This window comes from Perca fluviatilis, chromosome 11 (genome assembly GCF_010015445.1).
Source record: "Perca fluviatilis chromosome 11, GENO_Pfluv_1.0, whole genome shotgun sequence".
NCBI lineage: Eukaryota > Metazoa > Chordata > Actinopteri > Perciformes > Percidae > Perca > Perca fluviatilis.
The window spans coordinates 19,561,766-19,578,381 of NC_053122.1; the positions used below are offsets into that span (position 1 = coordinate 19,561,766).

A 16,616-nucleotide genomic window follows, 5' to 3' on the forward strand; every position below is an offset into this window, starting at 1 on the left:
CATTGCAAGTCCCATGGGGTGAGCATATGTTTGTAAAATGATTTTGTAAAAAAATAATTCCTGTTACTGTACATGTAATAATCCAAAATTTCTCAAAATCTGCATGACACACTAAAGAGAGCCCCAACTAGGGAGCGTTGGTAAGGAACAATGTTTTTGTAGCTTTCCTCACTCTAAATCAAAGTGTTACTGCAGGGTAAGTTGAAAGACTCTCGGGAAACCCCACCCAACATCAAGATGTTTCAGTGTCCCACTTCACTGCCCACCGTTGTTTTTAATTAGCTGGAATGTGAAACTGAACGACAAACTTCTCTCACCAATTAAAAACCAAGCCTATTTCTCTTGCGGGAACATTCCCAAATGTTTGATGTGACAGCTCTGCTGACATGAGAGGTGATGAATGAGCTTTGGGGAAAATTCAAAGCAAGAACAGATGCAATCCACTGAGGCAAACATAATACAGTACAACAATACAACTCTAACATTTTGTCTCAAACCAATTTCTTTCAGTAAACAAAAGGCATGGAATAGTAGTCCATCAGGAGCACAAATGCCTATTTACTGAGGTTAAAATGACAGTCAAATACTGATGGTAAATGGCTGACAGAGAAATAAAAGCAACTTTAAATACCTTCCTCTGCTTAGAGCTGGGTGATATGGAGAAAATCAAATATCATGATATTTTTGACCAAATACATCAATGTCGATACTGTGGCAATATTGATGGGTTCGCTATTGGTGCTTTCACAAATATTTACATAATGAGAGTTTTGATAAATAATCACCAATAATGTGGATACCGTGGCAAATTATAAAACAGTAAGTCCGGTAAGTCCAGAACATTACATCACTTCACTGTAATGCAGCCTTTAAATACCAGGAAAAGACAACACGTGTCATATCACGATACTACAATATCCAAAATGTAAGACGATATCTAGCCTCATATATCGATGTCGATATAATATCGATATATTGCCCATCCCTACCTCAGCTACACATTTTCTTCCACTAGTGACGGAGCTGATGTTTCAATCATGTAATCAACGGCATTTACCACACCATTGTAACTGTGACCAAGGTATCAGAGACTGTCTGGTGTTGCCGGGTTGGACAAACCTAGAATCATTAAGGCTAGAAAAAAAAATATTGTTTTTAAATTAAATTAAAAATCTATATATTTTTTTAACGGCAAAATTCTGACTCAACATGAATCTGTTTAGCATTCAATATGATATGTGCTGAGGGTGGGCAGGTACAGCGTATCTGTGTTATAGCAGATGATTATTACTGTTAGCAAGAAATACTAGTATACTGTATGTTGACTAAGACAAGTGTGTTTGTCTGCATAAGACAAGTGTGTTTGTCTGCATACAATGCATAATTTTAGGAAACAAACAATCATCTTTATACTCTTCCAAAACAATACCTTCCACTCTAAAGACCTGGAAATTATCACATCAATGTATTTCTCAGATGTTTCAGACCTGTGTTAGTGCCCTGTCAGACGCACTAATTTCCTCTAGTAAAAAGCACAACAGAATGGGAAGATAAATAGGGCCTAATTTTGTCAGGGTATAGCATGGGGAATTCATTACCTGTCACAAGCGTGAAACAACGGAGCAAGTCCAGAACGCAGCTCTTAGGACTACATTAAATATTCAGTGGATGTTTGAGAAATCACAGCAGGTAGATTAAAGGGCAGCATAATCATAAATTGGATTAATGCATCTTTTATGGGCTGCCGTATTTGTCATTTATGTGTCATTTCAGGTTGCTCGTGTTGTGATAAAGTATACATCCTTATTGAATGCAAATGTTCAAAGTGCTCTGTTAAAAAATGCAGACTGTCCTATATCAGTATAACAGTATATACGTGCTGGCACAAAATGATGACCTGCAAACATTTGCAAGCAATTTTCAAAATATTTAATAGCTCCAATTTTTGCTAAACAGGAAAAAACTTTATGTGGTAAAATGTTACTACAAAAGTACATACAAAAAATGAAAAAAAGGAGAATAACCTTGTGAGCCCCCTTGGCCAAGATGTGGGACAGAAATTCAGTCAGTGTGGTCAAAACATTATCAGTGAAAAGTGGAATTTTAGAGACACACAGACCGAATGAGAAATTCTCCACATACCCTGAAGGCAGCCAGAATGATTCGAGTGACCTTCTCCTTGACAGACTCCTGAAGGATGTCCGACAGGGCTGGCACTACGTTGTAGCGTCTCAACTGCTCACAGAGCTGAGGACTGAAGGCCAGGAGCCAAACACAGAAGATCATCTGGTACTGGAGCTGGAAGCCACACTTGTTGCTCAGCACTGCTGTGATGCTTGAACATAAAAATACATAGTATATAAATTAATAAAAACAAAAAATTGAAAAATAAATAAACGCTAAGTGCTGGGAAAAGGACCATCTATATCTACCATCTGTTAACTAATAGAATAGCTTTCACAGCTGCCTGCATGCTGCTCATCCATTATCTCTGATGATGGCTGAGAATGAAATGTTCAGACAGTTTTTAGATAACAGAAGAAGCGCTCAAACTACAGAGTACTAATGACTACAGCTAGACAGCAAGTCATACATTTCATAAATGTGCAGAGATGTGGTGCTCATAGATGTGCACGAATTATCAAATCCAAATCAAGCAGTAAGGCTGTTTTTTACAATGCTGTATTTAGAAAAAAATGTGTGTGACAAGCTAAAGATGTGAACATGTGGTCCAACTTCTGCCAACATGGCTACATCATGGAGCTGGCAGTCCCTTGGGAGGATGCGGTCAATGAAGCCTATGAGCGTAAGAAGCTGCAGTTCTCCAATCTAGCAGCTGAAGCAGAGGGCTGAAGGGTGAAGGTGCGCCCAGTTGAGGCGGGGTGCAGGGGCTATGTAGCCAGCTCTACGGGAAAACTTCACGGAAATCAGGGGGGCACCCAGCACTCTTCATAAAGTAAGTTTAATTTGCTTCCACCAGGAAGGACGTTCCCTCTCTGAAGAGGTTACTAACAGTTAGATGAGGTCTTTTATTCCATCAGTAATAAAATGTAATTTGGACTGTTACTAGCTATGGATCTGACAGGGTGGTCCTCTAGGTTTCTGTCTTTTTCTTCTTGCTGCTTTCTCTAGATGGGTAAGGTGAAGAGCAATGATGACAAAAGTGGCGTTGGTGTTAACCCTGTGTTTGGGGGCTTTTCCCTTTATTAGACAGTGGATAGATATGAAAGGGGGAGAGAGATGGGGAATGACACGCAGCAAAGGGCAGTAGGTCGGATTTGAACCCTGCGCCGCTGCAGGACTCAGCCAACATGGGGCGAACGCTCTTACCGGGTGAGCTAGAGGTCGCCCTGTTCTTCAGTACTTTTTGTATTAATTGTTTTTACTCATTGCTGTCCTTTTGTGTATTTATTCTAAATTGTTTTATGTCTGTAAGCCAAGCACAACCATATCTCCCCCTAATTTCCAGCTCTCATCTCTCTAATGTCTTTAAAAAAATTCTAGACTGTGAAAAACTGTAGGAACTCTGTTAATAAGGAGTTATCACTCACCAGTTGACTCCATCAGCCTCCACCCAGGCAAACCTATACTCATTCACCCTCAGCATCAGCTGCAGGCACCCAGCCACACACTGGACGTACTGAGAGCTCTGCAAAGGACAGAGGCAAACATTTACTCAAACCGAAGTGTGAGCCTTAGCTGTGTAATCAGGAAAACAAACACGTTAGAAGGTCAAGTACAATTAGTGTAGTTCTGAAACACGTAGTAGTTGACAAGCAGATACAGCACATAGAAGGCCAGTCCAAAACTTGCATTACCACCACCGATCAAACCTGAGGCATCGCACATGCGGTCTGTAGTAATATACATGAACACATGCTAGACCACAGACCCAATAGTACAATACAGAGCAGTAGCAGGGAAAAGTGTCCCATAACACCTGAGCAGAATAATGTAAATTGAGATTAGAGTGGAGGAAGCTGAGAGGAGAAAATAGATCACATTAATCTGTTAACAGCGGTTGAAGAAAAGCAAAGAAGTCCAGCAAGAAGAACAGGCAGCAGTGAGGACAGAAGAGTGGAGGTAACCTGGTTGAAAATGCTGAGAAAAAGATGATGTTCAATTATTAGTTAGTGCTCATGTTAATAGATTTCTGAGCACACATCTCAGAATAATCACACTATGCTTGTATGGGGTATAAAATGGTAGGATGCTGCTGCTGTGCAAATGCTATAACAATTTCCCCTTGTTATCCTAAAACAGGTAAAGCCGTTTGTCATGCACTTTCAGCATTAAGGAGAAGTGGCTTACTGCATGCAATTCCTACAGTTAAAACCAATCAGTTGCAGCAAACACCATGCTGACCAAATGGAGAATTCCTCTAAACTTGTTCTAACAGACTAAGGACTATAACAATCTGCAATTTGAATAACTGGAGTGCAAGAACAGGATGGGAGAGATACAGAGGGGAAAGAAAAGATGTGAAAGTCCAGTGACACCTGGCAGATGCCAGCTTGCACAAACCCTGCCATTGTCGTTTTTTTTTTTTTTTTTGAAGCGCCAGATTGACTGAAGATGCACCTCTCTGATACTCACTTCACTGGGGGAAATAGTTCCTGCTCCTGAGCCTGTTTCTGGACCTGTACCATGTAGGTTCTAATGAGAGATAAACAAAACAAACAGGTGTACAATTTTTCAAAATCCATAGCTTTGAGCGAAGTTACAGTCCTGTTGGACTACACTGTATGTGCTGTAAGCTTGACCCCAAATGCAATTCAGTGACATCGGATGCTGACTGATTTGTTGATTGGCTGTTGAGAAGAGAAATTAATAATAAAATGCAATTTCAAGAAGCAGTTATAGTTTAAGAACATATTTTGCAAAGACACAGAATGTTTAATAAAAAGAGAAATTGATAAAATTATGCTTTTGGAAAAGCTCCCTATATCTGAATTGATGAACACCTCCGTATATTTTAGAAATACCAGGGTGCAATGTACAAGCACAAAAGAAACTGGGAATTAATATTCAGGTGTGTTATCAGCCCATTCTTTGGTGCATTCATCTGCCAAGGCAAAGCTAGCACCTACATCACAGCATTCATCAGACTCAAGGTCTGACAGGCAAAAGCCAATATGAATAAATGCATTTCAGTACATTTCAATCATTCAGGCAAGGTTTTCACCTTGACCTGAAACAACAGAATTGAATTAAAGGGAAATGAATAGAGATAGAAAGTAGAAATTACTTTTGCTGTTCAACCCTCCTGTTGTCCTCGGGCTAATTTGACCCATTTTCAAAAACTTTTCAACCAAATTGTCAAAAAAAACAAATCAACGTGGATGGTTCCATGCAATGCTCTTAACAAGTAAGATAAATGATCAGTTCACTACTTTCAATGAATTTGGGTGTTTTATTCAATTTTCTAGCATTTGAAGAAAAAATAAAAATGATAAAAGAATGTTGAAAAAATTGTGACAAAAATGTTGGAAAAAGCTTTGAAAATTTGGGAAACAACAACAAAAGTGACAAAAAAAAAGCTATTTTAAATTTAGACCCAGAAAATCAAAAAGTTGCATGGTCGACAGGAAGACAACACAAGGGTTAAATAATTATACTCCACATGACAAAGACAAAGCCAATGTATCTTGGAGATTGATGTCCTAATATCTAAGAAATTAATAATCCATGACATGATAAATCTGATTAGTTCATTTATTTTAAAACTTAAATCAGTCTGTGCACAGACACAGACATTTGATTTGCACATTCATGCTGCCAAGAAGATAAATCCCAATGAATTGGACCTTTCAAACAACACAACCATCATACTTAACTTTTAATTTTCAAATGAGCATATACTCCACTTACTTACTTACTTAACAAGAATAAATTCACTGATTCTGGTGACACCTGCTATCACCTTTCTTAAACTGCTACTATCAGGCAACATGTTTCCCATCACCTTATACGGCTACTATTTACTGCACTGTACTGTAGTAGTATGTTGTTAGTCACATAAAACAGACAGATCACACAATTTTACAGTAAAAAAGGTTACTGTAAAATGACAAAATATATAACAGGTTAGTTTTTTTTTGTAGTTCTTAAAATCAATGACAAAAGCCAAAACCACCTCAGTAATCCAGATATTTAGATACACAGACTATTTTAGCAACAACATTCAGATTTAAATACCTGTGAACTGAGTTGGCTTTTGATCCAGTTGAAGTAGTAGTTCAGATCACTTCCCTCCATCAGATCACGGCCCCAGGCAGCCAGCTTAGCGATGATCCTCGCCGCCTAATAAAGGAAGGAGGATATTTTAAATTCATATTGTTGTGCAAGAACAGTCTTTCAACAGTATACATTTACAGGAAGGCCATCATAAATTGCACTGAGAGACCACGGTATAGCATTTGTTACTTATTACTAAAATGGCAGCAATGGCAATCATGTAGCATTTCTATGAGAAATTTTCCTTTTTGATGTAAAATATACAAGCAATAAATGCGTATTTTCACAAACATTGATGAAACAGATTAATTTTGTTGCTTTGTTTTAGTCCTAAGGTAAGGAGGAGCTATTAAAAAAAGCTACAACTTTTTTTGATCAGATCTTCTACGGTGCATTAGAGCTTCATTAATTTAAATTCCAGGGAGAGAATGAAATAAAAAAAGGGAGAGAAAGGATGAAGGCTAGACACATCTAGACACACTTCAATTTAAAATACCTTGTCTTGAAACCGCACCAAAATACTGACTGAACACAAAACATGATCCAAGTGTGAAAATGGCTGAAGCCACATCAACTACCTCATACACAATTTTGGCTTGTAAAGTGCTTCCTGAGCCCTGCGATGAGACAGTAACATATTCTGTTTTCCAATTTCCTCCTTTGCTATGAATTGATATGTAGAAATAGCGAGGCTCCATTTTAAAAGCGAGAGTCAGAGTCAGCATGATAGCTGAATTGAGTTCAAGTGCTGTGTTGCAGACTTTGGGTCACATGACGCCCACCTGCTGGATGCCATCTGGCTGGTATTTATAATTAAGCTGTGTGTGCCCTTTCATAGTTTGTCGTTGGGTGGTCATCCTTTGTCTTTGAAAAGGGTGGCAGGTAGAAATCATTACATTAATTGCCTGTTTTCGTGGGAAAAGGAGAAGGTTGCTTTCTGAGGAATTATTGATGCCTTCCTATGATTAGAAGCAGAGTCAATTCTGTGAAAACTTAATGTCTGTGAAACATGTAATGGAATCTACCATCTTAACTGTGGAATATAATCTCTGATATTCTATTTAATAACCTATGATGTTTGATAGATTTTGCATGTCAGCAACTAAAAATACTACGTGCTTAGGTTTTAAGCATGGACTAGAGTTTCCCCACCTAGTTCACCGACATTGTTCCTCATGATGGCCAACTAGTCTAATGTTGCAGCTTGAATTGTGATATGACTGACAACCACTTAGTATCAACAACTCTTAACTCACCATGTGGACAGTAAAAAGGTCCTGACGGTTCAGCATGGGAAGGAAGTAGGACCAGGCGGTGTTCTTTGTCTTTTTGGCATAGTCAAAGAAGATGTTGACCCGCTGATGGTTCTCCTGAGTCACACATGAATTAAGGTTGTAGATAAGCTCCTGGATTGTAAAGACTTATTTTCTGCACAAAATTAAAGTAAAACTAACTGTAGTAATTAAACACATGCTTTAGAAGGGAGGAAGAAGGGAAGTCCAACTCTGTATAACAGATTACTTTGGTTTTAACTGCATATTCACCAATTCAATTCTTTACTATATATTTTTTTTAAACTGTAACTACTGTTAATTGTTTAACCCTTTGAACTCTGAAATAGAAATTGTCGACCAGTGCCTACATTGGTATTTTTGCTTATTGTGATGTCATTTCTTGGCGTATCTTCAAATGCTCATATCCCTAAAAACAGTACAACCTAAGATAAAAGTTTATGCAAGTCAATAAACCATAATAATCAATTAAAGTATTGATATTGTGTCATAAATAAAAGAAATACAAAAGTTGGACATGTTTTTTTTTTTTATCAAATTATACTAAATAAACACACAAAACATTAATTAATCCAAAAGATTTCTAAATGTAGAAACATGAACAAAATATTTCTTAATACTCCATTAGTTATTTGAACTAAGTACATGTTTTTGTTTCTGTAACCTAACAACGTAATGAAGCTAAAGACAGAAGCCTTAGCTTTCTTCTGCCAAAAGAATCATTCTCTAGCGGTTATGGTTTTTATTTTAGATCATTTTATACAGGATCATGAAAACAACAATCTCCCGCGGCCATCACGGGGAAATATTCTGTTGCCACTGCTAGTTATCAATAATGTCCTATTTCCTCATTTAATTTATTTAAAATAACAAAGAAGTCTTTAAATGCACACAAAGCCTAAAGCAAACCTCTTGGTTGGTGGGGGTAATATGATGCGATCCTCATATACATATATGCACATGCATGTCCTATTTGTCCACAGTCGTTGGTATGTTTGTATACCTGCAGAGTGTCATCAATCAGAGTCAGGATGTACTGGACTGTCTGCTCCTTGGAGATGTGTGCCATCAGGTTCAGAAAGGTCTTTGCACACTGAGCAAAAACAAAATAGACACATATAATGTCAGAAAGACACAGCACCCATGTACCAATTCACTATTTGAACAAACTGCCTTTGCTTTTATTCTGCCTGACACAAAAGACTAACTCAGGTCAGCAAACTACTTATGTTACAGCATAAGGGTCCTTTAAGATCCACAATAGCACTACAGCAAAACAATGCAAGAGGCTACATTGGGGTAGGCATGTTAGTACTGGGTACAGTTAGAAAATAAGGAAGTCTATGTTATATGTGTTTGAAAAGCCAAGACACTGCAGGTAGTTTAAAGTCTTTTGAGGTAGAATTGTAAAACGTTGACAGAACAGATTGATTGAACAGATTTTCATTTATCTCAATGCTTATATGGTAAATTGTACATCAGCACAATGCCCAAAGAAATATAAAGGAGAACTGCTAACATGTGTTGGATGAGTACTCAATACCTGATGTCCTTCATTGGTCAGAATGACCTGTTTCTCCTCAGAGTTGGCCACCTCAAATTTCTTGATGAATTCACAGTCCTCTACGGAGATCATCTGACTCCTACAAGAGAATTCATCAAGACACTGCCATTTTAGCATAATGCAACTACAGTATGCAATTAACTGTATACATTTTTGACCAACAACAGCAAGGCCAACAGTGGGTGTGCTAATACAAAGTGATTGTTTCTAATGCTTAATCATGAGGCATTCAAAACATGTCCTTTACCATCGGAGCGAGACATACAACACTGAAGGATTGGGCTTTACCTGGTCATGAGCGTGCTGCTTCTAATTGCAAGAGCAGCTTGCACAATAATGTTAATTAACCTGGAAATACCATATGTTCTAGTTAAGGCAAAACACACTATGGATGATCCATGGAGGTAGCTAGTTATAGTCAAACATGCTTATAGCATATCCACACTAAATGAAACAAGGAATCAAGTCATCAGATGATCCTTTTGGAAATGATAATGTGAGTCACAGGTCAGATCTGCTGTATTGTAAAAAAGCAGGCTCAAAGAGGAAGTAGCACCCAAGACAATGAATCACAACACAGGAACTAGAGCTACTTTTAGACTGACTGAACTCAGTCTGCAATTATTACACTGATGGATTCAGAAGATTGATGTAATGAGAGCTTAACTTGTCTAAGGACAGTTTGACATGTTGACTTATATTAATATATTATATTTTATATTAACAATATCACAACTAAATATGCAAATTATTCCACAAAATATGCACCTTATTTTCTACTTTATGCCAAGTAGAGCGTTGAAATCTGTTAATTTCATTAAAAGTAAACTTTCTGAAGCAGAAGAGAAATGTATGTAAATGAGGTGGACACAATAAAACATCTTACTATTAATTATTCAAGTAGTTAACATAAAGTAGAATAAAAACGTTTTGGACAGCAAACAAAAACTTTGCTGAAGTAGAATTAATGGCAGAGCTCTTGTTTTGAACTGCATTAGTACAGGTGTACTTAATAATTAGTATATTAACATGATGTACTGTTGTAATGTGTGCTTACTGCAGGTAGGACTGCCAGTTGACCAGATTGGCCCGCACCTCAGCTGCCTTTGCAGCAATGATGTTGGTGGGGACTGCAGCGTCCACTGCCCCGCGGATATCCATCCTGTGATAATATATCCACCACAGTATATGTATGAATAAAAATCCTGCTCCACCTGGATAGAAACATCAGAATGAACATCAGCAGAGTGACTCAACATCAGAGGTAGTGTTACAGGTTTGGGCCTATTTGTGTGTACAAGCTACAAAATGTAAATAGTGCAGGTATACATGCAGTTTAGTGTCACAAATTCCCCATACAATGTCCTTAATTAATTATGAACCTGCTAAACCACCTGTGCTACCCTAACCGGTCTCAAATAAGACCCTCATCATTTGGGCTATATGCACAATAGTGCATATAGCACAATAGTGCATATAGCCAACAATACAACACCTGATGCTGATAATCAATTAAAGATGGCATTTAACAGTTAGCTACCTAGTTTAGTTAGCTAGCTAGCTGTTACAGAGCTAAAAGATATTAACATTATAGCCTACAGGTAGCTTTGAGCTACATAATTTGCCATGTATACCGTGAATATTTCAAAGTGTGTCAGAACTACTTACATTACATTTCATGTACTACTACTAATTCTGACGTTAGTTAACAAGCTATCTAACAAAAAGCCCAGCAGCTGAACTAATGAGAGCAGTTAGTTTAGCAGCAGGCAAATTTGCGTTTTCTAGGATCCTGAAGGCGTGACCCGCCCCTACTCTGCCTCTGATTGGCTAGTACTCGTTGGTTGGATTAGTTAGGTTTAGGCATGAAACGTGAGATTGGTTAAGGTTAGGGTAAGAATACCAAGATAAGCCAATCAGAGGCAGAGTAGGGAGGGCTATTCCTTCGCCATCCTAGGAAACGCAAATTCGCTAGCAGCAGGTCATTCTAGATAACTAGCTTAACCCATGATGAATGTCACGGGTCTATCCGAGATAAATCAACGCAGTGCATATTATTTGACATTACACGATATTAAAGCTATATAACAAACATAACGCATACGTTTAAAATTGTCAAATTATGACGTTAGCAGCGACACAGGAACAACGTAAACTAGCAAAATAAGCTGGGGATGCTAACCTAAGCTAGCTGTGCTAACATTGCTTCGCATCCATTCTTTCACCGTTACACAGGTAATAACATTTACAATCACAGAATCCGACAAGTCATATAATTGGGGAATTTAAACCTATCTGATAACGAATAATGGAGAAAAATCTCGGTTGAGTTACTCACCCGGTTACTGTCCTGTGCTAGCTAACACAGCTGACTGACTACAACACGGCGTCACGATCTATCATATGACAGTCACATGACGCAGTTGACCCTGCAGGAGAAGACTGAGATGTTTTTACTTTTGAATAGAAACCAACAAGTATCATTGCCACAGTATTGATGTATTAATGTGCAAACAACACTTTAATGCTGCAGCTGGTAAAGGTATACGTAATACGTATCTTATCTTTACCTATAATGATACATAATCATAATGTATTACTTGATTTTATCCTGTGTTATAAATCTGAATCTGCAAAGCAACTCATGTCAAATAAAAAGTACAGTTGTTTGCCTCTGAATTTAAGTGGAGAAGAAGTATGAAGTAGCAGAAAATGGAAATACTCAAGTAAAGTCTCAAGAAATGGACATGTAAAAAGTAATGGAAATACTTAAGTAAAGTGCAAGTACCTCATAATTGTACAGTAACGTTACTTGAGTAAATGTTACTTTTCACTACTGCCTGTAAGAGAAGAGAGATGTACTGTATGAGTGTGTTATTTTCTAAACTGTCTTACTAACAGTGCTGCAACATTGGCCATAAGCGGGCATATCATTACATTTAGGAATCTTACATTATAATTTTTTTCCCTCCTAGAATCAATATATGCTATGTAAACATGGTGGAAATACAATGCTTTTTTTGGGGGGGGGGCATTTTTTCCCTTTATTAGATAGTGATAGTGGATAGACAGGAAAGGTGGGAGAGAGATGGGGGATGACACGCAGGAAAGGGCCACAGGTCGTACTCAAACCCGGGCTGCTGCAAAGGACACAGCCTACATGGGGCGCACGCTCTTTCTGGGTGAGCTAGAGGTCGCCCCGAAATACAATGCTATTCTTTGATGTCACTAAGCCAATTCAATTGCATTTCCTAGGCTTAAAAATGCAGTTAATTTCCTGCAGTACACTAAAGGCTACAGCAACTTTTGAGAAACTTTACTTATGCAGCACTTGCCAAAGAGAAAGAAGAAAAACTTTCTTTTTAAAGATAGAAACACAAGATATATAATATGAATAAATGAATAATAAGTCCTAAATAACATAAGTATAAATAAAAACACAACAATAGCACAGCAGTGTTTGGTATTATGAAAAGGACTGTTTAAATTAGAATACGTTATTCTGGTAAAATTAGAACACGTTCCGGTACACTGTAATAAATTTCATGTTAGTTTAACTTGGAAATGCAAGTTCCCCTGCTGCCTTGAAAATCGAAGTTCACTCAACTTGAAGACTGCCTTTGTTTCAACTTAGAAATTAAAGTTAATGAGGTTGATGTAATTACAGTGTTCTAGTTTTGTTAAAGTTGTTCTTTTAGTTGATTTAACTTTGTATTACTTGGTTTAACTTCATACTTTAAGTTAAAACAAATAATTTATTTTCTTTAATAATGCAAGAAACCTTCCTTGCCTAGTATAACAGACATACTTTTCTGCTTTATTTCAACTCACAGTTTCAAGTTAAAACAACATAACCACATTTATAGCGGACATAGCGTGGATGCTTGGGTGGGGCTGCCCCTGGGCCCATGCGAAATAGGGGCCTCTCTGCTGATCTTGCGTCACTTGGCATAAAGTGGCCAGTAGTGAAGTGACACACCGCAGATTAATGGCTGAAGAAAGCCTATTACTGCTCAACATCTAACACCGTAATACTCCAGCTCTTCTTATCAAACGTAACAGTCACTTAAAGGGAAATTTCACCGCTGGAAAGCTGAATATATCTTTAAATTGGGTCACTAATGTAGTAGAAATGTGAAAAGAAAATTGAAATTGGTGTCTTCTAGGCCGAGATAAGCCAGAAAATGTGTTTATGGCTCATATGGATGAAAGACACCAAATCCCAGAATGCACTTGCTTTGGTGCTGTATGAGGCCACTCCCAACCACGCCTATCCTTTACAGACAGACAGTGAGAAGATCAACTCAACAAGTGTATTTTATTGTCATTTCAACCATATACACGAAAAAACGTTTCACCGTGGCTCAAGTGGTGTTACACATTTAAAACATGCTTTTTTTTGGCCACAGCTGATACATTATCCGGACTTCTTTCAGCGGATTGATTGATAGCTCCAGAGTGAACAGAACTGTGTCCATGGCAACGCTCTTCTATGCATGGCAACGGTGTGTTATCCTTAGCAACGATCTGTTATCAAGAAATAACAGACCGCATTCTACATTAGAATTCAACCAAGCCATGTAATAAGTAAGGGATAATGTAGAGCGAGGCAGGTGTTATAGCGAATACAACCCCGACAGGGTGATCAGGACCCCGACGCGAAGCGGAGGGGTCTTGAATCAGCCTGAAGCCTACATGGCTACTTACCAAATAAATCAATAATTTGACTAATAACTTGACAAAATATAGATTTAAATGGGAGTTTATTGATTTAAATACGATTGTATTGCTTCCACTAGAGAAAATAGTCCGTTCCGTCTCTACGGTTGGAATCCTGCGTCCATAGCAACGTAAAAACTCTGTAATGCAATCCTTTCCGTTCTATAGCTACTCAACACACATCCTTGGGGCTGTGGCAGTAGCCGTATATTTTATGGGGTGCCGTGGTGGACAAATGACCCAGCTGCTGTTTTAATCACTGCAGGAATTGACACATTAGCTGAAGCCTTGTAGTGAGCTAGCGGGCTATCGGCTGATCTAATTTACATTAAACTGAACATTTCTGTTGACGGTGAAGTGAGACACGGTGAATGGCTTCTTTGGGAATATTTATGTGGACGTTTATGTCCTCATTCATCTCGTTTCCTTTTTGCAGAGCCGCTGCATGTTGACACACCTGTAAGTTAACGTTAAACAAGTTGCAATGTAAGCTAACTAATTAGCGTTGTTGTCCCTACGGCTGTTACTGCGTAGCTAGCGATCATAGACGGTATAGAAAGATACTAGCGATAGACGCTCATCAGATCTGCTGTCATTGCTTGGAGGACAGAAGTTGCTCCACGTTTCCCCACTTTTTGCCACAGCTGATAGGCTAAATTATCCGGACTTCTTTCAGCGGATTGATTGATAGCTGTCCTCCAGAGTGAACAGAACTGCGTCCATGGCAACGCTCTGCTTTTGCATGGCAACGGTGTGTTATCCTTAGCAGCGGTCTGTTATCAAGAAATAACAGACCGCATTCTACATTAGAATTCAAGCAAGCCATGTAATAAAAGAAGGCTAACACATAGCTACTAGCATTAGCTCTTGGTGGGCTGTGGTATAAACATTGAGTATAAACACAGCCGTACATTTGCGTGGGATGTAGCTAGAATTGTCGGCATTTTACAGTCACAAACTCCACCAGCAGTTAGCAGTTAGTTGGATACAAATCACCCCATTTCTGCAACAGGCAAGACACACAGGTAACACAGCCCACCTCCACTAGTAGTCTTACCCGGTGACAGAGCAGCAGGCTGGATTGTCCACAGCAATATTTCCACAACAACAAAAACACAGCACAACAGTCTCTGAACTCACGTTGGGAGTTTCGTTGAAGTTGGATGTAGTCCAGTTTGTTTAATGAGCGGACACTTGCAAGCAGGATTGGTGAACAGATGGCTGGCTAGCGTTAGCTTTCCACGGCACACATCGTTCAACGCTCCGCGGAGTAGGTCACTTTACCCGCACAGGAATCGAGCACCACCGCTGGTCTCCGTGCAGGCAAAGCTTGCGTAGTGCGTGGAGTATTGCGTCTGTAATAAAGTGTCCTGCATATTCTCCGATGTGTTCCAATGTATCCCGGTGGTACACGTGTGTGGTAGTTTGAATGCACATAATTGTTGTTCTAAAATTTCCGTCGGGATGAACAGTTTCTGCTCCTGCTGAGAAGCTAAGCGAGGATTCAAGATGGCTGACACTCGTTTTTTCCTAGGCAATCTCCGGAAAAAGCCGACAGCCCAACCTTATATATATGTCAATGAGTCCAACCCCCTATGGGCTATGCGGAAGTGGCTCCCAATACAGGCTGTAGTCTTTTGCCTCTGGGCAGAAAAACCTCAGATGACGCAAAAATCGTCATTTTGCGTCATCTGAGGCTTTTTTCCAGACCCACAATACAGAGATCTCCCCTCTCAGGGGGACATGAGGGAGGGAAGCACGGCCATTCAAAAATACTACCAGGTTTCTACTGATACAAAGCTTAATGCTAATCGGTGAAGTTTCCCTTTAACTCATTGTTACAAATGTAAACCAGCAATAACAATGACAATTACCAGGCAACAAAACACTACATTCTAAACACACGTTTAATAAACAGAATTCATAAAGTTACATTTGTATTTCGAACAAACTGCAAACTTTTCAGCAAATTTTAACACAACTCTATTTACCGCCTTGCATCATGGGAATTGGCCAGCCAATGAACCAATTGCAGTCCTGACTGCAGTACGCAGATCGGGGTTGGGCTAAATGTGTGCGGAGCTAAACGTTTGACTTTTGAAAAGAACTTGAGAATACTGAAATTCACAAGTTGTTGACAGGTACTCCCTCCGCCAGGCACCAGTGCTTTCTTGTTTGCCACAACACGTGTTATATTTTAGTAGAAATTTGAATAGGCTACATCACTTATCTGCGGTGTATAATTTATTTATTGTGTCCATGCTTTAACTTTGTCATGGAAGAAGAGAGGTTATTTTAAACTCGAAAGGCAGGTCTTTTTTGTTGCAACACACACACATGGTTTTTTTTCAACTGATAACTTAACTTACATACCCAAGTTCAATCAACACATACATTTTTTTTAAATAGTCAACCCAATGAATAAATGCAAGTTTGACTTTCAAAAACTCATAAAGTTGAGTTCAAAATCCACAACTTGTATAAGCTTGTTCAGTTAAAAATAAGAAATAAGTGGACATAACTAAATGGGTCTGTAATATTTTACAGTGTAAAAATAAGTTTAAAGAAGTTATTTAAAAGTTGTAACTTGCTACTGATATGGTTTGCCTGAGATGTTCAGGCAGAGAGTTTCAAAGCTGAGGAGTTCAGACTGAAAAGGATCAGTCACACTATAGTTTGTGGCTCTAGTTAAAGTTCATGTAGAAACTGAGCATTTGAGTCTAATTACTTTCATATCAATATATTTCTGGAATTTCTAGAACCAGTTTTTAGGTTTAAATTACCATGTGGAAGTCTGTGTGAAT

The 16,616-nt window shown here is 38.6% G+C and overlaps 1 protein-coding gene across 4 annotated transcripts in view; it reads right to left on the reverse strand.

Moving 5' to 3' along the window:
• atp6v1h (ATPase H+ transporting V1 subunit H) overlaps positions 1–11,522 on the reverse strand; it is a 30,438-nt gene extending 18,916 nt beyond the window's left edge. The window contains exons 1-9 of one of the 4 annotated variants that reach the window (XM_039816452.1): positions 11,432–11,522; positions 10,151–10,307; positions 9,073–9,172; positions 8,533–8,622; positions 7,494–7,607; positions 6,199–6,303; positions 4,597–4,656; positions 3,552–3,649; positions 2,143–2,335 (exon numbers count right to left, since the gene is read on the reverse strand). In XM_039816452.1, the coding sequence (XP_039672386.1) occupies positions 2,143–2,335; positions 3,552–3,649; positions 4,597–4,656; positions 6,199–6,303; positions 7,494–7,607; positions 8,533–8,622; positions 9,073–9,172; positions 10,151–10,254 (864 nt within the window). In that variant the 5' untranslated portion in view covers positions 10,255–10,307; positions 11,432–11,522. Of the gene's footprint in view, positions 1–2,142; positions 2,336–3,551; positions 3,650–4,596; positions 4,657–6,198; positions 6,304–7,493; positions 7,608–8,532; positions 8,623–9,072; positions 9,173–10,150; positions 10,308–10,761; positions 10,876–11,431 lie in introns of those variants that run through there. The other 3 variants (XM_039816455.1, XM_039816454.1, XM_039816456.1) reach the window with 3 other exon arrangements.
• Positions 11,523–16,616: the final 5,094 nt, after the last annotated feature.